The 20126-nt window shown below is 65.2% G+C and overlaps 1 protein-coding gene across 2 annotated transcripts in view; it reads right to left on the minus strand.

Moving 5' to 3' along the window:
• The window catches only part of KIF26A (kinesin family member 26A), a 40960-nt gene that overhangs the window by 2417 nt on the left and 18417 nt on the right, over nucleotides 1-20126 (minus strand). Inside the window, exons 2-11 of one of the 2 annotated variants that reach the window (XM_036991706.2) lie at nucleotides 20053-20123; nucleotides 17571-17761; nucleotides 10784-10979; nucleotides 6375-6587; nucleotides 5663-5756; nucleotides 5181-5443; nucleotides 4866-5049; nucleotides 4534-4696; nucleotides 4057-4216; nucleotides 744-3564 (exon numbers count right to left, since the gene is read on the minus strand). In XM_036991706.2, coding sequence (XP_036847601.2) covers nucleotides 744-3564; nucleotides 4057-4216; nucleotides 4534-4696; nucleotides 4866-5049; nucleotides 5181-5443; nucleotides 5663-5756; nucleotides 6375-6587; nucleotides 10784-10979; nucleotides 17571-17761; nucleotides 20053-20123 — 4356 coding nt within the window. The remainder of the gene's footprint in view (nucleotides 1-743; nucleotides 3565-4056; nucleotides 4217-4533; nucleotides 4697-4865; nucleotides 5050-5180; nucleotides 5444-5662; nucleotides 5757-6374; nucleotides 6588-10783; nucleotides 10980-17570; nucleotides 17762-20052; nucleotides 20124-20126) is intronic. The other variant, XM_036991700.2, reaches the window with a different exon arrangement.

A 20126-nucleotide genomic window follows, 5' to 3' on the forward strand; every position in this document is an offset into this window, starting at 1 on the left:
CCACCCCAGGCCCCGGGGGACAGCGGGCTCACTCCACCAGCCCACCTCCTCCCACCTGACGGCCACACCAGCTGCCTACACAGCAGTAGCCCCCCCACCCCCACCCCTTGGAGGCAGCAACGTCACGTCCTGACTCACAACCTCCCCTGCTCCCTTGGCCTGGGACAGACCCGAGCCAGCTCATGGCCAGCACTGGCACTCCACCCATACCCCCAAGGTGCCCCTTCCTGCTTTCCCACCCCAGCCTGTCTCCCAGAGGGGCACCTACCCGTCCCAAATATCAGCTGGAAGCCACACACCCCCCAAAGCCACGCAGTGTGAGGGGCAGGCCTGTCCCACCCGGCCCTGGGATCGAGGCGGGAGCAGTCCTGGAAGCAGGAGGTGGCTCCCAGGCAGCAGGCCCTGGCACGGGAGGGCACCGGCCTCGGAGCCCCGAGCCTGGTCCTCTCCTCCCAGCTCCCCACGCTCCTCAGGATGACTCTGGCAGGCCCGCCCTTGCCTGCCCACTCTGACCAGGATGGGGACCAGCCTCGGGGGCAGTGTGGATCTCAGAAGGGGGCACACAGGGACTGCTCATAAACTGTACAGGGCTGTGCACATGTACACCCTGAACACCAGAGGCACATTTGTAAAACTGCCAAGGGCCATGTGCACCTGAATCAGTGAACATTGTGCCTGGTGGTCATGCATCTCCAGATTATAAACTGTGGAGGGATGTGCCCAGGAGAGCTGCCCACACCCACCTGTGGCCCTCTTCTTGGGGGACCTGAGGCTGCGGGCGCGGGCACCTGGGGAGGCAGCCCCACTGTCGCTCATGGAGTCGGGGGCGGAGGACGCACTGCCGGTGGCCTCGCTGTCGCGCATCATGCTCTCGTAGCCGCTGCTTCCACTGTGGTAGAACAGGGCCGTGCGGCCCATGGCGGGTGGGAGCTCCCCGCTCAGCACACTGCTGTTGTCACTGCCGTGGCCGCTGCTGTAGCGCTGGGGCCGCCGGGGGGCTGTCACCTTGCTATAGGGCGAGGGCAGTGCCGGGCCTGCAGGCAGCCGCTCCTCACCCACATTCACACCACTGTCGTTACCACTGTCCGAGTCGGCCGAGCCCCACGCAGGGCCACCTCTGCCAGGCGCCCCGCCGGCCACCAGCTCACCGACACGGCTGTGGGTGGCCCGGAGCGCCTGCTTGGTGCCCATGACAGTGCCTCGACTGGCCTTGGCCCCCATACCGGGGGCCACCCGTGGGGCTCCCCTGGGACCTGTCACAGGACCGCCAGGGCTCCTGCCGGCCACAGGGGCCAGCAGCTTCACTGGGGAGCCCAGGGCCCTCGACCCGCCAGCCGCCAAGCTGCGGGCCTTGGCCCCGCTGGCTGGGGGCTTAAGGGCCCCCACACCCCTGGCCGGGCCGCCCCTACAGACAGCAGCCGGCCCAGGCATGAGGCTGGCGGGTGGCACCCCCAGCCTGGGCACAGCCCGGAGTGGCCTGCCTGGGGCTTCCTTGGCCTTGCCGCTGCTGTGTGCCAGGCCCTCACGCCTCTCGAGGGACCCATGGGCAGTGGGACGGCACGCCGCCTCTGCCTTGCCAGCCCGGGCCTTCAGGCTGGACGTGGCCCGGGGGACGGAGGGGTCAGCCCGGCCACTAGGCCTGGCCTCCTCCTCCCCTCGTGGGAGGCACCCCGCCTGGAGAGGGCCCAGGGTGGGGCTGTTCTTATGCTCCAGGCTGGACTTGCGCACGGGCGGGGCTGGGGGGGCCACCCCACCAGGCCGCAGGAAGAGGCCCCCCTTGGCAGCCGTGCTCTTCTTGCTGCCAGGGGCCACTTTCAGGCTACCCACGCAGGCCGCTGCATTGGCCAGGGCGTCCCCACAGGATGCCGTGGGCGTAGTCACACCCAGCGTGGTGGCCCCCCTCCGCAGGGGTGGGATCTGAGCCGCAACCTCCGGCCTGTGGGCCACCCTGCCTGCCACCTCACAGCCATCCACCACCCTGCGGGCACAAGCCAGCACCAGGGCCGGGCTGGAGGCCCTGCCGGCAGAGGCCATCTGCAGCGGGACACGTTCATCTGCCCGCGGCAGCCAGGGGTCCTCGAACGGGTCTCCAGGGCCAGGTGGGCTTGGGTCCCGGCGAGGGCAGCCCACGTGACCGGCCGCAGAGGTAGTCCTCGGTCTCCGGGGAAGGCTGGAGTGGAGAGTCTGTGCTGAGGCTGCCGCCCGGGGAGACACCGCCTGGGGCTCCCTGCCAGCTCTGCCGGGGGCTGCGGCGGCCACCTCCTGAGAACGAGGACTCCAGGCTGGGCCAGGACTGTCTGGCCGGCCCTTTTCTGAGAACAGAAAGCCGCCACCCTCTAGGGAGCTGTCCGGGGTTGGGCGGCCCAGGGGGTCAGGCCCTGCCACCGAGTCGGGACCAAAAGGGTCCGGGCTGGCCCGAGAGGGGGGCTGCGGCGTGGGGTTACGGCTGTCGGCCGTGCACACGCCAACCGAGCTGAGCCAAGAGCTGAGGGAGGAGCTATGACTGCTGCCCGCGTGGGTGGCCCCGCCCAGGGGCCCGCAGGGGGCCTGCAGGACGTATGCATCCAACTCGTCGTTGAGGCTGCTGATGATGCTGACCGGCCTGGAGCCCGAGGCCAGGGCCTGCAGGGAGCAGTCACTGCCGAAACTGGCCAGGCTGGCAGGGCGCCCGGGGCCTGAGAGTCCGCCCAGGGCCAGCTCCTCCACCACGGTGAACACCAGCTCATCCTCGCCGTTGAGCCCCACGGGCTGCTGCAAAGTCACCGTGGCAGTCAGCAGGCCTCGCTCCAGGTGGCAGCCCCATTCAGATGGCTGGGGGCAGCCTGCCCGCCCACTCGTGCCCACGGGGGGAGTCCGCACCACGCCATCGGCACCCCGGACACCGGGCTCCTCTGGGGCTCTGCTGGCCTCTGGCTGCTGCGGCGGAGGGGCCGGGCCAGGCAGCGGCCTCCGGCCTCCACCCCCCACGGCCTTGTCCAGAACAGGCGGCTCAGGCCTGGTGCTGACGCCATCCCTCTGATCACCTCCAGCCCTAGAGGGCTCCAAGGCACCCTGGTGGGTGTCTGGGCTGGGGCTGCCACGAGGTGTGCTGGCAGCCAGCGGGGAGCCCACAGCCTTTCTGAGGGCCACGGCGTCAGGCAGGGAAGGCTTCCTGCCCCCTCGGGCCGGGCCACCCGGGGCTCCCAAGGGGCCCTCGCTGCCATCAATGCACTCCAGCCGCTCCTGCAGCTCTGCAAAGGTGCTGCAGCGGAAGTGGTCTGCATCTCGGGGGCCCTCGGAGGGCCGGCGGCGGCTCAGCGCGGGGATGATGGGCACGAAGTCCGGCGGGCCCTCGTTGTCGGTCAGCTCGCGGTCTGACAGCGCCGCCCCACCAGGCCCCACATAGATGACAGTGTCGCAGGACTGCTCACTGCTGGACGAGTAGTCAAGGTCGCCAGGCGAGCCAGGGAACAGGCGGTCGGGGTCCGGGGCCACGGAGCGGGGGTGGAAGGGCCGCAGGTGCTGGGGGCGACGGGCGTGGCCTTCCTCGCAGGAGCTGTCCCCGCCCGAGGAGCTGGACATGTACTGGGACAGAGCGGCCCCTGTGAGCAGCAGCCTGCCCGCCCCCCGCCACCCCCACCCCCAGCAACTCCGGCGCCCTCTGGCCACACAGCCGCCCTCCCACCGCGTGCTGGAATAACACTAAACCTTAGGCACCAAACAGAACCCAATCTTCTCAAGGAGAGAGAATTACGCTGGATCACAGGAGGCGAGAGCGCATGCCCAGGCCCAGGAGGGGCTCAGGCCACAGGGATCCTGCCAGGCTGCCCTGACCACTGCCCACCCCTGGGCCAGGCGGACAGAGGTGGCCAACCACAAGCCCCCTTGCAGGCAGCTCCAGTTCTACATCCAGGCAACCTAGGACTCAGCTCTCTGCCTCCTTTGGCTGGGCCACAGCTGCATGACCTCAGTCCAGACAGGTCTGGGTGGCCCCCAGTATGTCAGGCAGGGGCCCAAGAAGGACACAAGACCCTGGGCAGGAGCGGGGAGGGGGCGTGGACAGGAGATGCAGCCAACCTTGACCTTCCTGCGCAGGCGGTGAACGCGGGCGGCCAGCTGCACAGTGCTGAGAGTCTCGGCGTGGTGGATGGGCGCATCCGAGACGTGAGCGATCATGGTGGCACGACAGTTGGTGGTGGCCAGGGCCTCCCGCAGCAGCATGGTGAGCTTGTGGTCCCTGGGGGCCAAGGGGGTGCTCAGAGGCTGAGGGCCAGGGGAGGGGGTGTCAGGGAGGGGGTCTGGAGGGAGGGAGGCAGGCCTCTTGCCAGACCAGGTCCACACCTGGCGCCCTGGGGTTGGGTCTGGCATCCACCTCTGTGCTCACCCCCCATGGGCACCAGCACCCCTGGCAGCCCTTGGATGGCAGGGCCCATCAGGTGATGAGACAAACCCAAGGAACTCGGAGGCCAGAGACACAGGGCACGTGCCTGACAGGCTCCCGGCTGGTTTCCCGGGGCCACCCTACCAGTGCCCACCAGGGAGCCCCCAACTCACCTATGGGGCACATGCTTGGCCCCGCTGAGCAGAGCCAGGATGACGCTGCCCAAGGCCGACAGGGACAGACACAGGGGGCCCCCAGGGGCCTCCCCACCCCTGCCAGGTGCCCCCTCACAGCTGCCCAGGTCAATGAGGTGCAGACGGCTACGGCCTCCAGACACTGAAACCAGAGAGCAGGGAGTGGTGGCATGGCCCCCACCCAAGGCCCTGCAACCCCAGCCCAAGGCGGGAGTCCCCAGGCGATGCCCCCAGGGCACAGTCCGGCTGGGGGAAGGACTGACCCCAAGGTGACATGAGCAACTGGGCCCAGGGTCACGGGTGACACCTACTTCCGCCCTTGCCACACTTCTCCATGCGGTACTGGTAGACATGCAGTGTGAAGAACACGTGTGAGCTGTGCTGGGCATCCTGGCTGCTGCCCGCCCGGCTGGTGCTGCGGGCAGCCAGGGCCGCGTCCAGGTAGAAGGCCGCCTTCTCGGCCGTGGGCACCCGCAGCTCGCTCTGGTTCTGGAGCTGGGACGGGTGAGGGGCACGGTGCCTCAGTGGGCTGAGCCGCAGCCCCCTCTGCCTACCCAAGGCAGCCCCTGCAGCCCTCCCAAGACCCCAGGCCCCGCCCCTGCATGGTGGCAGTGGTTTTCATGTACCTGAGCCCCACATACAGGGTCCTCCCGCAGGTACACGCCTGGAGACTGGGCATCCTGCAGGCCACCAGAGGCCACCTCGGCCAGCAGGTCCCTAAGGCTCCCGTCCTGGCCGCACACCTCCACGGCTGAGACCCGGACAGAGAAGCGGGTGCCCGTCCTCTCCTTGCGCTCACCGACAAGCCGGAAAAGCCAGGAAATGGCACAGGGCATGACGCCCAGACTCTGGGGCGAGCGGTCCTCCCCCACCATGGTATACGATTTGCCTGGGGGCCACGTGACATGTCAGGGCCCTGCCCGAGGCCCTCAGAGCCAACCTGGGGCCACAGCGACCCCAGGGGCCTTCTCTGACCCGCCCCTAGACCCCTGCCCCCCAGGCCTTCAGGGTTTCAGCTTCTGCACAGCCCCCACCGCCCATATGAGGTTTTCCCCTTCCCCACCCGGACACTGGGCCCGGCCACCGCAGAGCGACGGACAGCGCTCACCAAGGCTCGTGTGGCCGAAGGAAAAAACGCAGCCATCGGCCCCACTGACCACTGCCTGGAGCACATCGGCCACTGTCCCCGAGCAGACCTCGGCCTGGAGGAGGGCACAGAGAGGCAGGCAGGTGCCGAGGTCAAGGGGCCACCATCGGCCTCCCACGCCTGTCTGTCCCCATCACACTGAGGCAGGCAAGGAGGCCAGGCTGGCACACATGGGACCAAAGACAGAGGTCATCACATGCACCCAGCACACAGAACACCAATGCACACGCATAGCCCGAGCCAGACAGACACGGGGCTGACAGGTGGGCATGCACACACACACACACAGTCACTGCCACTACGAGCACACGCTTGGTCACAGTGTGTGCCCGACACCCAGCAGAGCACCCAGGTGTTCACACACCACCAGGGCAAAATAAACCACTGCCCAGAAACTCCCATGGAGGGTAGCTCCCGAGACCGGGTGCTTCCCAGGAAACCTCAGCCTGAAAACCAGGCCGAGAGCCAAGCAGGGAGCCCGAAGGCCGGGAGGCCCGTGAGGCAGAGGAAACCGGATGGGCCTGCCCGGCCCCCAAGCCCGACCCTCCCGTGCCTGGGCCTCGCCCCTGGCTCCCTCCGCCTTGCCCAGCACCAGCAGCAAGCGCAGCTCTGACCCCAGCGTGGGGACTGGCAGTCCTGGCCCGCAGTTCCCAGTGGACGCCGCCACCCTCACCTGTTCCGAGTCCTGGGGGAAGACAGCGTCAAAGGCAAACATCTTGGGAGCCGCGGCAGTGGTGGCCCGTTGGGGACCTGAGCTGCCGGGGGGCCCAGCAGCCGGGTCGTAGAGGGTCACCTGCTTCTTCCGAGGGTCCACCTTCAGGAAGGCTGTGGACTCGGCCGAGTGCTGGGCCCCCTGCACTGGCCAGATCCGCAGCATGACCTTCACCTGGGGAGGCGGGTGGGAGCGGGCATCTGAGCGGCCGCTAATTACAGGGCAGGAGGAGCCTCGCGCGAGTTGGGACAGCGAGCCAGGCCTCGGCACGGGAGCCCCACGGCAGGAATGCGGACGCCCGCACCCCGGCTCCGGGCCCAGAGCGGATCCTATGAGGTCAGCCAGGCAGGGAGCAGGCAAGGCCCAGCGAGAAGAGAGGCCGGCCAGGGGCAGAGCAAGTCAGCACAGAACGGGGAGCACAGGGCAGGGCAGGGTGGGGGTGGGGCGGGCAGGACAGAGGGGGCAGGGGGTGGCTGGGAGCTCAGGAATGGAGAAGCGGGCTTGGCAGGCTACAGGTGGCACGGAGACCACACTCAGGGTGCACCCCCCCTGCCCTTGACTTGGGGCTCCGCCACACCCTGTCACTGACTCCCGTGCAGAGCCAGGCACTATGGGGAGCGAGCCCGAAGGCAGAGAGCCTCTGACAGCAGACACAGCCCCACCCTCAAGCTCGCCCACAGCTGTCAGCTTCCCAGGGTTGGGCAGCCATCACATTGGCAGCCCCCTCAAGCCCACGGAGAGCGGGCCTCCTGAAATCCCACATCCCAGATCTGAGGGTGCAGGGAGAAAGCGGGAGAGAGGGGCAGGCAGAAGGGGCTGGAAGACCCCGCCCACACAAGAGTGGGAGATCCGCAGCCCACCCCCACCCGCGGGGCCTCTTCCCCGAGCCTCACGCTGCCTGCTCTCCCCATCCCCATGTGGAGGAAAGGGGCTGCCTCAGAGCCCAGCCCTCCCTGCACCCCCCAGCTCTCGAGCTCCACCAGCCTGGCTCACTAAGCTGCCAAGTGCAGCTCCCAGGAGAGCTGGCTCTGGACCGGGGCTGGGATAGGCGGGGCCGCAGGTCCACGCAGGCCACTCCCAGCTGAGACAGAGGGAAGCCGCTGTCCCTCATCGCAGTCCAGCCCATCTCCTCCAGGGAGCCCCTTCTCCCAGACCCCAACCCCGGGACAGAGTCCTCCAGGGCCCCGAGCACATCTGCCACCGACCCCCGCCTGCCTGCCTGCCTGCCCGCCCGCAGCCCGGAGGGGAGCCGGCAGGAGCCCACGTGGAAGCCAGTGAGGAACACACGCACGGAAGGGGCCGGGCCAGGGAGCCAGTGGCGCCCTGGGGAGGCGAGCTGCAGAAGGCAAGTGACCCGAGAGCCACCTCCAAGTCCAAACTCAAAGCCCTGCGTCCTGGCAGGATTCCGCATCAGCAGGGCACCAGGGGAAATTCTCTCGGACACACTGGGGAGGACGGGACAATCCTGCCCCTGGAAAGATGAGACTGGAATCCCAGAAGGCAGGTGGGGCCTGGATGGGGGCAGAGGTGGGGGGAGGGGCAGGGCAGAGCAGGCTCGGGGCCCCTGCAGGTGGCCAGGCAGCCTCTGCCCATGTGACCCCGCCGGCACGCGCCCAAAGACAGCAGGCCCAGCCAGACCACAGGCCCAGCACCCTCCAGGGAACAGAAGGCTCTTCTCTCCACACAGGTTTTGGGGTGCTCTGAGTAGGCAGGAACCAAGGGCCACAGCAAACTGCACTAAAGACACCCCAAAACCTGCATGGAAAACAAGCACCTCAGACAGAGCATCTTGTGTACAGCTGTGAGGGCGCCTTCTGACCCGGTGAGCCGCCCCAAGTGAGGGCCCATCCTGGGAGAGGGCACCAGACTGGCTTCTCACGGGTGAAATCTCCAGTTTCTCCACCACAGTGTAAATCAAATTACCAGACTCATTTCAGGGCCAATATTTTTCATGGATTTAATTGTAAGTGACAGATACATAACGCCGGCAAAATTGGTTTATCGTGGGTACTTTGCACTAGGCGCCATCCACTCCCCTTCGGCATGTGGCAAATTGACATGCAAAATAATTCCCAAGGAAGGGGCCACTGCTCTCCAGGGAGAAGCACAAAGAAATGGCCACCTACTGTCCCCCTGCCCCCCAAACCTGGGCTCCACTAGGCGGGAATCGATTCTTATATCCCCAACGACATGAACGAAGCAATTTCAATTCCAAACGCTGCTGCCAAACAGATGAAAATGTGCTCTTCCCGGTAGTTTTTGGCAATTTCTTTCACCATGAACTCCAGGCCACTTCAGGAGCCAAATGGGCTCTGAGATTGGAGGGGCCTCCCGGCAGGGGACAGCACCCCAGGAAGGAAGTGTGCTGTCCTCTCGGCCAGCACGGTATTCATCGGGCTCAGGACCCACAACCCAAGTTGGGGGGGGTGGTCCGCGGCCGTTGGCCTGCCCCACACCACCGTCCTGGTCAAAGCCAGGCCACTGTCTCTGAGAGTCCAAACCCTGCTGAAGAGCTGGTAGGTAGGGAAAAACCACATTCTGCATACAAAAGGTTTCTGCTCCTAGTTGGTGGCCCAGGAGGGCCGGGGGAGGGGCACTGCTCGGCACCCACCAAGAAGGATGTCTTTTTTAATGCTGCAAGATGATGAATTATCTTAAGTAGCACATTAATGTCAGGAATTGAGCATAATCTAACTTCTTTTCTGTGACAATATTAAATGCCTTTCAGGAGACATTTCTATGTGACGTTCCTACAAAAACCATCCAGAGAGCCAGGGAGGCAGCACGGGGGCGGGTGGTGGGTGGCCAAGCCTCTTTGCCCCAGGGGTCCAGGATGGATGGGGTCGTCTGTCATAGGAGAAAGGAGGAGCCCCTGCCAGAAACACTTGGGTGGGGGGCCAGGCCCCAGGAGGAGTGGAGGGGGCCTGCTGCACCCCAAAAAACACAGTTGGCAGGAAGAAAACGGGTTCGAGTGCTCCACAACCCCCTTCCACCCACCCGAGACCCTATCCAACCCAGCCCGTGTGCCACCCCGGTTTGCAGATGGAGAAGCACAGATGTACAGACAGCCTGGTGATCAGGCCAAGGTCAGAGCTGGGCCCAGGGCATGGAAAGCCACCCCAACTCCCAGCAGTTTGCATGCCTGCCCACTGGCCCAGGTGGGCTGAACCCCCCAACACCAGCAGGCGCCAAGGGACTTAGTCTCAGGGTGTGGGAGCCCGGGGCTGGGGAAAGGCCTCCTGGGCCCGAGCAGCCTGGTGGAGTCCCCAGGGTCAGGCAGGCACTCACCCTGACCGGAAGAGGCCTAGCACAGGCACTAGAGCGGGAGGGCTTGGTTGGGGTGCGGGGAGGGGCCTGCGGAGGGCCCAGACCCAGACAGGGCACCGTCTGCCGGGCAGCATGCCCCTCTGCAGACCCTGTCACCAGCAGCCCCGGAGCGTGTCCTGGAGGCGGCCAGGTGGAAAAGGCAGACAGGTAGATGTAAACGCCCCACCACCTCTGCACGGGTGAGCCTCTGGGCGCTGGAGAGGCTGGGCCCAGGGCCTGGGTGCGCTGCCCCAACCCCCACCACTCTCAGGGAGGCATCTGGGAGGGGCCAGCGGGCAGCAGAGTGGGTGCAAGGTCGGAGGAAAAGGCTTGGGTGCAAACTCCGGGTCAGGGTGCGATCCCTACCCCTACAGCGAGCGGCCCTGGCTGCAAGACCTAACCTCTTAGCGCCGTGGTCTCCCCACCCTCCACAGGGACAGAGCCCACCTCACAGATGGGCTCAAAACCTGAATGCTCGCCCGGAACCCACACAGCAGGCCCTTCTCCAGGTTCATGGTGTGGTACAAGCAATCAGAGAGGGCCAGGGAAGAAACCTGGTCTCATCCAAAGGCCACCAGAGCCAGGGGTACAGCCAGGAGGCAGCCAGCCTGTCCCAGGACCAGTCAAGGCCCTTCCCCACTCTGGGCCTCAGTGTCCCCATCTGAACTGGGAGGGCAGCCTAAATCAACTGGTCGCACACTCCCTTCGCCCATGGCGTGCTGCAGCTGGGATTCGCCTCAACTCCAGGTCCAATGCCTGCCCCCGAGCCCCGCCTGTGCATAGAATGCCAACAGAGGTAGGCATGGGGGCTTCTGGGTCAGGCCCCAAACCCTAATCCCACCCCACACAGATACTGGCACATGCCCCTGGGACCCCCACCTATTGCTGCGGCCCACCACAATCCCGCAGGCTCCCTGCCAAGCCCCGGAACCATCTGTACCCCTGCTGACCACCCCTGTCCAACCTGGGAGAAGCAGGCCCCTCACCTCCCGCACCCGCTCAGACCGCCTAGCTTCATCCCACACCCGCCTCCAGGGTCACACCCAGACCAGAGCTGGGCCTACCTTTCCAGCACTGCCAGGGCTGTCCTTGCCCTTGGCCTTGACGGCAGCCCTGAGCAAGCAGGGGGGGACGGGGGGCGGCCACAGCTGCAGGACCCCGCTGAAGTCCGAGGGGTAGGTGGGGGCGCCGCGGGTGGCAGGGCTTGGTGGTGGGTGGGGCTTCTTGCGCTTGGAGGCCAGGCTGAGCTTCTGGGCGGCCCTAGGGAAAGTGTGGGGTGAGCCATCCGTCAGCTGCCCCAGGGTGGTCCACAGCCCATGCTTCATTCCCCCCAAGCCAAGCGGGGCCGTGGGGCTGGGGCTGCCCCTTCTGGCCCCAGCGATCTCTGCCCCTCAGCCAGGCCAGGTGGCAGAGGGCCCCTCCCTGTACGCTCTTTCCACCAGCCCAGCCACTCATAGGCTGTGCGACCCAGGCATGATTGGTCTCTCTGAGGCCCAGTTTCCCCACCTCTAACGTGAGACGGAGTGACCACCAGGGGCCCTTGTGTGTGGTCCTGATGAGCTAATGTGTTTAAAGGACCTGGCCCAGTGCCGGCATATAGAAGCATGAACACGGTTGCTCTGACCAGCGCATCCCCAGACCCCCACCCTTCCCCACACACTTGGACACCTCACCAAGGCCCCCGGAAACCTCCTGGAAGTGCCACCCCTGCCTCCTTGGCCTGGGCTCCCCATGGCCTCTCAGGGCACTTCCAGCAGACCCCAGCGACATTGCTGCCTGCTGCAGCGCCCTCCTCAGCATGGGACTCAGGCCCACAGGGGCGGCCTGGCCAGCCCAGCGGCATCCCCAGGAAGCAGACCCGCTGTCTGCCCGGGCCGCCTGGGCTCCCCCTCCAGTGCCTACAGGGGGTCCGTCAGGTTTAGGGATCGCTGTCCCAGGTCCCTGGGGACACACATGCTCAGGACAGGCCCGGCACACACACACCGCTGGGCTCACCCTGACCCCCTGCCAGGGGGCCCCCAAGCCCCACCAGCCCCACAGCCCTTCAGCTGGTCTCCCTGCTCAGAGTCGGTGTCAGCCCGGCAGTACCCCCAGAGCACCGAGACCAGACTGTGGGCCTGGGCCACCAGCGCCCTCCCAATGCCTCAGCACAGGTGACGCCGGCTGACACAGATAAGGAGCACACGCTGGGCCGGAGTCCACGTTCACACTCCACCCCAGGGCCCAGATGACCCGGCCTGGCACCCCCTTCACATAGCAGGAGCCCCGGTGGAGGGGGCCAGAGGCCAGGATGCCTGCGCTCCATGCACCCAGGGGCCCCATCCCATTGGCCCCATCTCTGCTACTTCTGAGGGTACCACACCCTGTCTATGGAAGCCCTTTGAGCCCCCCACAGTCTTTCAGATTTCCTCAAAGGACCCCAGCATAAGAGCCTGAGCCCACAGGCACAGCCCAGCCCCTCAGTCCTCCTTCCATTGGGCACCTACCACCGGCATTTTGCTTAACTCCTGTCATCTTTAATAGGAGTTGTCTTTTAAGAGACCCCAGGGAGGGCTCTCCTCCTAGTGAGGTGTCATCGCAGAAAATAAAAGTAATCTACGATTCACGGCGGATCTTTAATAGAGCAGCGGCCAGTGGTGACAGTATGCACCTGGACAGGGGGGACCAGGGAGTGGGGGTCCAAGAGCAGAGCCCACGAGTTGCCCGGGAGCACAGATAACTCGAGGTGTGGCGCACCCACAGCCAGGGGACTCGAGTTCTCTGGCCACAAGGGATGTTGCCCTGATTCTTGCCTGAGCCCAAGTATTTGCAGACCTCAAAACCTCCTGGAGAAGCCCCTGGTTCCCATCCGCCCAAGGATCATGGCAAGTCAGTGGCCGGATGGAGGCTGGCAGCACCACCTGAGAACAGGGCGAGAGATTGGGCACAAGGGACTCGGAAGGCCAGGGCAGCGCACAGCCCAAGCTGTAGCAAGACCCTTTGCAGGGAGGCAGCCATGGCCACGCGGGGTGGGGACCAGGGGGCCTGAGCAGGGGTGGGGGGCGCAGGAGCGTCCAGAGCCATTTCATTAGAGCCTCAGCTCATGGGGCTTCTCCTGCCCACCACTCCTGTCCTGTCCCCCACCACTTGGGTGACCACGGAGCTTCCTGCCAACCACCCCCAGGGGGTGAGGTGGCAGGCAACCCACCCTGCCGGCCCAGCACTGCCCCAGGGTGGGATGAGCAGGAGGGGTGAGGGTCTGCAGGTGTGGGTGGGAGCCCACTCTGCACACCTGGGTGCAGGGCGGGCTGGGGAAGGGAGGGCAGGGCACCTGTAAGGGTCACAGAGGCCTTGTGGACTCATGCCCCCATCTGGACACAGGTGCAGTGGTATCTGTCCCAGGACTTCAGGAAAGGGCAGCTCCTGGGGCCCCAGCACCAGCCTGCACAGGCAGGGTCAGCTAGGCCCTCAGGCTGAGCGACTGCCAGCAGCCAGCCGTGGCCAAGGCATAGCAGCCGGGTCCCTGCCACCCAGGCCGGGCAGGCTCAATCAGAGACCCCAAGACTGGGGGAGGCGGCATCGTGAACCCACCCCCCCATGCCTCAAGGGTCCCCACCACCAACGGGTGAGGTGCTGGGGGAAGCCAGGCATCTCTACACCCTCGGCGGCTGGCTCAGGGCCTGGGATTTGCAGCACAGACTGTCGCTCCACCCAGGTCACCGCAGGTTCCCAGCAGCACAGCATAGGGACCTGTCTCTTACCACTGGACAGAGGCTGGGTCCGGCACCCTCAGAGGCCCCACCAGCCCCGGGGGGTCTGGAATGTTTCTGGCCAGGTGTCTTTGCCCCAGTCTGACCTTACTCGGGGCAACCCCTCCTCCCTCCCCGGCCCCCGCAGTCAGCCCGCAAGCAGCTGGGAGCCATGAAGCTGCACCCGACTCACCCAGGGCTCCGGGGCCCTGGTCTCAGAGGCCCACTCAGCAGACGTGACTCAGAGGCATGGCATGGTGCCGACAAGGCCCAGGACAGGCCCTCTGTGCTCCGACGCGGTCCGGGCCCCTGTGTGCCTGGGACAGACCCACCAGCCGCTTGGCTACTGCACCTCAGGCGACACAGCCAGCAGGGTGGCCTCTGGAGTCAGGGCCTGCCCTCAGGGGCCCAGCCTCTTAGGGGCACAGACCTGGTTTCTGTGCAGTGGGGGCGGGGGGGGCTGACATCAGGCCTCAGAGGCTAAGAGAACCCCGGGGTGCCATGCTCAGGGCCACGAATGCTCACTGCTGGGGTGAGGACCCTGGAGGGTGAGACACGCATGGGGAGAGTGGGCAAGTCTGAGCCATCTGGCTCTAAAGGGAAGACTTAGAAAAGCAGGAACTTCATTCAACTGCCCTCAGCCGCAGAACACCTCCTCCAGGAAGCCTGCCCTGATGCCCCCAAGTTGCGCTTCCCCAGACATCCGCCTCCCGCTACTGCAGAAATCACTCCCTGCCCTGAGACACGGCTCTGCATGGCTGAGCCCCACCAGGGCAGGGCTTTGGGGGGCAGGGGTTGGCCAAGCCTAAAGTCCGGAACACAGGGGAAGCTCAGGACACAGCAGCGAGTGGGCCAGTGGGCAAGTGGGCTCCGCCACACCCCTCTGAGCCCCAGCCCCCCGGCTACAGTCCCAGAGAACTTTCCTGGGCTCACTGGCCCTGGTCATCAACCCACATGAAAGAAAGGGAAATGGTTTGCTATTTTACAAAGAAAAATCGCCTCTTCCACACAAGCCGGCGATTCCACAGGCAGCTGGCCTCGAGGGCAAGGCCCTTGGTTACCCTGAAGAGATACACTGATGTGTGTGGGGGTCAGTAATGGCCAACCCAGGGCTCCCCAGCTGGGCCATGAAAAGTCAGGTAGACCTCACCACACCCCATGCCCCCAGCCTGCATCCACTGCTGGGGAGCTGCCCCTGCAGGCCTGAGAGCCCCCAGGACCTACCCATCGGTGGCCCAGGGGTATGGGGCTCCCAAGGGGGCCTTAACCCCAAGGCCAGAGACTGTGGTCCCAGCAACCCTGGTCCCCAAGTCTTGCCATGGCAGGCATCGTCCACGTCACGGGGGACCTTCACCCAGAGGCTGCCTCAGTCCCATCTCGCAGGTAACAGAGGTCCCTCTGCAGCGCCCTCCTGCTCTGGGTGCCCAGACAGAGCTACCCACATGCCTCTGTGCAGCACCCACTCTGGTTGTGGACCCCTGCTAGGTGCCAAGCCTGACAGTCAGTGGGCTGGGTTGACATTGGGGGAAGGGGCTCTACTGAGGCAGCAATGGGGTGGGGGGTGGGGAATCTGAGTTCAGTGGGGTGTCCTGGCCCCCAAGGAAACCACACCACTCCCAGTGCCTGCCTAGGAGACCCCAGAAGTTCTTCCCAAGGCATCTAGATTCAGGGGCCTGGGTGGTGACCCCCCATCAAGAAAGGCCCAGAAGAGTGGGATGGAGAGTGCTAACGGAGGCATCTGGGGGTAGGGGGGACTGTGGAGGAAGGAGACAGGGACGCTGTGCAGCGGCAGGTGGGGGGGCTCAGGAAGAGGGGGTCGAGGTCACCAGGGCCCCCGAGACCCGGGCCCACGCTGGTAGGGGCTGGCACGCGGAGCTCCCCACCCACCTCGGCCCGGCTGCGGGGTGCAGGGCGCCAGGCCTCACTGTGCTCTCTGCCCCACAGGTGTGGACACGGACCCACTCTCCACCCTGGCTTCCCTACAAGGAGGTGAGTTCAGAGGTCGTTGAAAGAAGCCCTGTAGGCCCCAGGCTGATGCTGGCCTGCAGGGAGCACTGAGGGGCTGAAGGAGAGCCCAGTTCCCAGCCTTACCCCATTCTGCCTTCACTCGGCCATCAGACTCCTATTCAACCCTCAAAGCCCACCCACGTGGCCCACAGCACCGTGGACAGCACTCTTCTCTGTGCCTTCACAGACTGCACGGGGCCATCAAAGCCTGCCTCCACAACTCCCTTCCCCACTAGCCAGAAATTTCCAAGGGGCAGAGTGTGGGCTGGGGTACGTTCTGCCTCCCTAGGTCCCCAGGGAGGGGTGGTAAGTGGGAGCACATGCTTGAGGCCCCCACAGTGCTGGGTCTGGCAGCTCCACATCTCGGGGACCCTGGACAAGGCTCCTCCCTCTCCCTGCAGGCCCCACCCACCACACAAGGGAGCAGGGATACAGCCACAGAGCACCCCCTTAGCCCATGGCTGAGGGCACTACAGCTGCCCAGAGCAGAGGGTCTCTGGCCCAAGTCAGGTGGGGGTTCAGGACTGTTTCTGGCTGGGACAGCTACGATCCAGCCTGGCCCGGCACCCTCAAGCTGCGGGGTGCCGGGGCCTCCAGCAGGCTGGAGGTAACGGCAGCTGGCGGTGCCCCCGTCTCAGAGAGCTTGCCTCCCGCAGTCCCGGCCTGCACCGTTTCTATGGTGACTCCCCAAGGTCAGAGGCAGCCCTGCTCTGCTCAGCAGGAGATAAAGGCAGCCGGTGGCGGCTCTGCCGGGCCACGGGGTCACTGATGAGCCAGAGAAGCCCGTCGAACCTGGGCCCACTGGGGCTGGTCTCCCTTCCCAGAAGGTCTCAGGATGGACCTCCTGCCACGAGCCTGGCCTGATGGAGCGCGGCCACTGCCAAAAGCCCCAGGGTGGAGACCAACTGGGCTGGGACATGCCAGCTGCCCAGGTTTGCCCCTCCCACCCCTACACAGGGGCTCCTCAGCCAGCTGGAGGGTCCCAGCAGGGCTCGCCGAGCCTCACGGGGCAGCAGGCCCACGCGGCAGTGCTCACCACCCAGCACCCCAGCAGCTCCCCAGCCCGTCCCTTCCCGTGTCTGAAACTCCTGTCAGGAGAAGCAGGCCCAGCTCCCCGCCATGCATGATTCATGGACAAGCTTATCAGCACCCACAGGGCTGCTAATGGGACAGTGACCCAGGGCTGTGCCCGCCATCACCACTTATTACCGCCCTTACATCTGTGATCACCAGCCCCCACCTCTGCACCACTGCCTGACGGGCCTTGTAGGCACCAACTGACATTCCCAGTTCTGGGTGCCCACAGGGCCATGGCTGGGCATCCTGGGGACCCACAGAAGGCAGACCCCATGCCCCGTCACCCCATGTGCCAAAGCTGGGGCCTGGGACAGGAACCCACTCACGTCCTGACTGACCTAGAGCTAACAACTGGGCGGGTGGCTCATGGCTGCAGAAGGTGTTGGCAGCCACGGGGAGGGACAGCGGGGCCTGGGTGCGGTGCCTGCCAGACACCCTCCCTGGTTCCCCTGACCTCCTCTATCACACCATCCCACTGGTGCTCCCTGACCATGGGGGGAGGAGCCCTGAGGCCTGTGGCAGCCTCCTGTCCATGGCCCCAGCACACGCTGGCCCTGGGCAGGCCCTGGGACACCATGCTGAGCTTGCACATGCTGGGCCAGCCCATCTGGGAGCTTCACAGGCATGAGTTTGCTGCCCCTCACAGCAACTCAGGATAGCGCTGTCTGACTGGTGAGGAAGCTATGGCAGCAAGAGGTTATGTGACTTGCCCAAGGTTGCACAGCTCAGAAGGGGCAGAAACTGCTTTGAACCCTGTCCTTGGCTGCATCCCAGCCCTGGCACAAGAGGTCTCCAGTGGACCCTGCCATCAGTGTAGTGCCCTGGGAGGCCGGCCAGCCTATCAGCTGGGAACTGCCCCACCGCGGTGGCCCCGAAAACCCTGCTTCCGCTCCACACAGCAGTAGTAAGGCCATGGTTCTCCCGGAGAAGGCCCAAAGGCCACTGGAGCCGGGAGCCCAGGTCCCTGCCACCCCACCGCTCCCACCCAAGCTGCCCCCAAGCCAGCCCAGGCCCTGCATGAAGGCCCGGGAGTCCATACCTGATGAAGAAGGAGGCTGCAGCTGATGGGCCCGTGGAGCCCCCCGCCAGGGTGCCCGGGGCTGGGGTGAGCAGGGCAGCAGTGCAGGCCCTACCCCGGCCCCAGGTCGTGGACGCACTGTCAGGGCCCACAGCGGGGGCACCATCGCGAACCGTGTCTGCCACTGCTACTGCAGCCACCGCAGCTTCAGCCTGGAGGAAAGGGGGGAGCCCGTGAGCAGCAGACACACGGGGGAGCTGGGAGCAGGCACGCTCCTCAGGCCCCACACCTGTGGGTCCCCGCCAGCTCCAGGTACGCGGTGACCGCCCTGACGCTACCCACAGACGCCCACCCAGGGGCCTGACTCTCTGGCCTACCCCATCAAGTTCCAGAAAGGCAGTGACCACAGTGGTCAGGACAGGGACCCCCATGCCCTTCAACCCCAGGCCACTGGTCTGGGAGCACCCAGAGGCATAATTTGGGCAGGAACAATAAATATTTGTCACGAGCACTAATTGCCCTGTGCATGACAATGTGTGATGCTCCATCTTCTGAAATACTACTCTGGCATTTCCAACTAATTAGCTAAAATAAATTCCAGAAAGGAAGACAGCCTTGTAATGAAGCACAAATGTAATTAAATGCTCTCCAGGAGGGTGCCGGCCAACTTGAGACCCAGCCCCCATATATTACATTTATGCTCACACATGAGGATTGGACCCCTGGGCCAGACCTGGCCCTGGGGCCTCAGCCCGGCCATCCACAGCCCCCTCCCCTTCCCCAACAATCCCTGTCCCCAGCCTTCAAGGCTTCCCAGACACCACACCCTCACCCCTGGGGCTCCTGGCTCCACTTGGCCCTAATGCTGCAATAGCCAGTGCCTAGGGCATCCTCTGTGCCCAGCTTGGCAGAGGCCTCAGGCCTCATGCAAAGAGGACACAGGGCTGCTGACCCTGTGGGTGAGGAGCCCAGGCAGAAGCCACGCTCTGGAGGGCCCAGGATCCTTGGGGTCTCCCAGGTGACAGAGCCAGAGGCCAGTATGGCACTGCAGAATAAGCCACCACAGGTCCCAGGAGAAGTATTCTGCCCACCAGGGTACATCCCTTCTCAGCACAGTGAAGGATCGCAGCCCAGCCTGTGGCCAGCACCGGCTCCCTAACCCCTCCTGGGCCATGACCGGCAAAGCCATATCTGCAAAGGGAGTTCACAAAAAGCCCCAAACCTTAGGCTGGATGCAGGCCAAGCACCCTGCTGATGCCCTGGGGCACCAGCCACTCCCCCAGAGCTACAAGAATGGGTCAGTAGCCAAGAAGGGAGAGCCTGGAGCAGCCAGGCCCTCACCAGGCATGGTGCCAGCACGCCACACCCTCTGCCACTTGCCTGAGCTCTGCCTGTAGCAGGAACTCATATGCATCCTCAGAACCCAGCCGGGTCAGCCCTCTCCTTCTCCAGACTACTCCCCGTGCCCACCCCGCTGCCCCTCCCTGGCCCCCCCAGCCCTCTCCACAGTTTCCCCTGGTCTGTCTAGCCCTTCTGCCCACAGAGGTACAGGGACATGCCCAACTAGTGAGCACTGCTCCCGCACCCCACCAGCTTTCACAAGCACCTAGAACATGCCAGAGACCAGTAGGCCCCTGGAGGGCACCTGCCACACCTGCCTGGCCTCCTCCACTTCCCTGTGTCTGGCACCTTGCCTGGCAGATGGCAGATGCTCAGTGAATCTGCCCTCCAGGGGCACACAGCCTGGGGGGACATGCCCACCAGACAGGCTGAGCCCACAGCTGCACGACAGGCTCTACGCCTGAGGGAAACGGGGCTGCAGAAACACGGGGGTCACGTCCAGGCCTAGACCTGGGCAACAAGAACCAGGAGCCGCTTCTTTTCCAGGTGGCTGCAGCTCAGTGCAAAGGTGTGAGTGGTGCAGGGCAGCCAAGGACCCCTGGACAGACTGGCCCCCATCTATGTCCCTCACCCTGGCCTCACATGCATAAGATCTGCAATTTCCCTCACCTCAAGTGTGAATCCCTTTTTTATCCCTTAACATATGTGCTCCCTATGAAAGATCTAAACTCCTCTGGCAAGCAGAGCAGGGTAAGAAAGGACTGGTTCTATGCTTACATTGCATCAGTATCAACCACGAGGCCAGAGCCCCTCGGGGCGGTGCTGGGTCTGGCTGAGCGCCCACTGCGTGCCATAGCCAGCAGCCTGGGGCCAGGGCCCAGGGGCCGGGCAGGGCCGCACCGCCCACAGCGCCTCTGGCTACCACGCTGGCCAGCCAGCCCCTGTAACAGCTCTGCCACGGGGCCCAGGCCAGGCCCTGCTACACTGTCAACAAGGCATCCTGGACATCGGAGGACCGAGGTGGGGTCACAGCCCCACGCAGCCCCTCCCACAGAGCCCAAGCCACGCCAGTGCCTCGGGCCAGCATCTCCACCTCCAGCCGGGTCCTTGGGCCCCACCGGTGCCTGCAGATGGGTGGCGGCCAGCCAGCACCCGCACTGACCTGTCTCGGGAGTCCCGCACGCGCCTCGGCTCCACCGTCCCGAGCTGCCGAGACACGGCTCCGGCCGATTCCTG

The sequence above is a fragment of the Manis javanica genome, chromosome 8 (assembly GCF_040802235.1).
Source record: "Manis javanica isolate MJ-LG chromosome 8, MJ_LKY, whole genome shotgun sequence".
Lineage (NCBI taxonomy): Eukaryota > Metazoa > Chordata > Mammalia > Pholidota > Manidae > Manis > Manis javanica.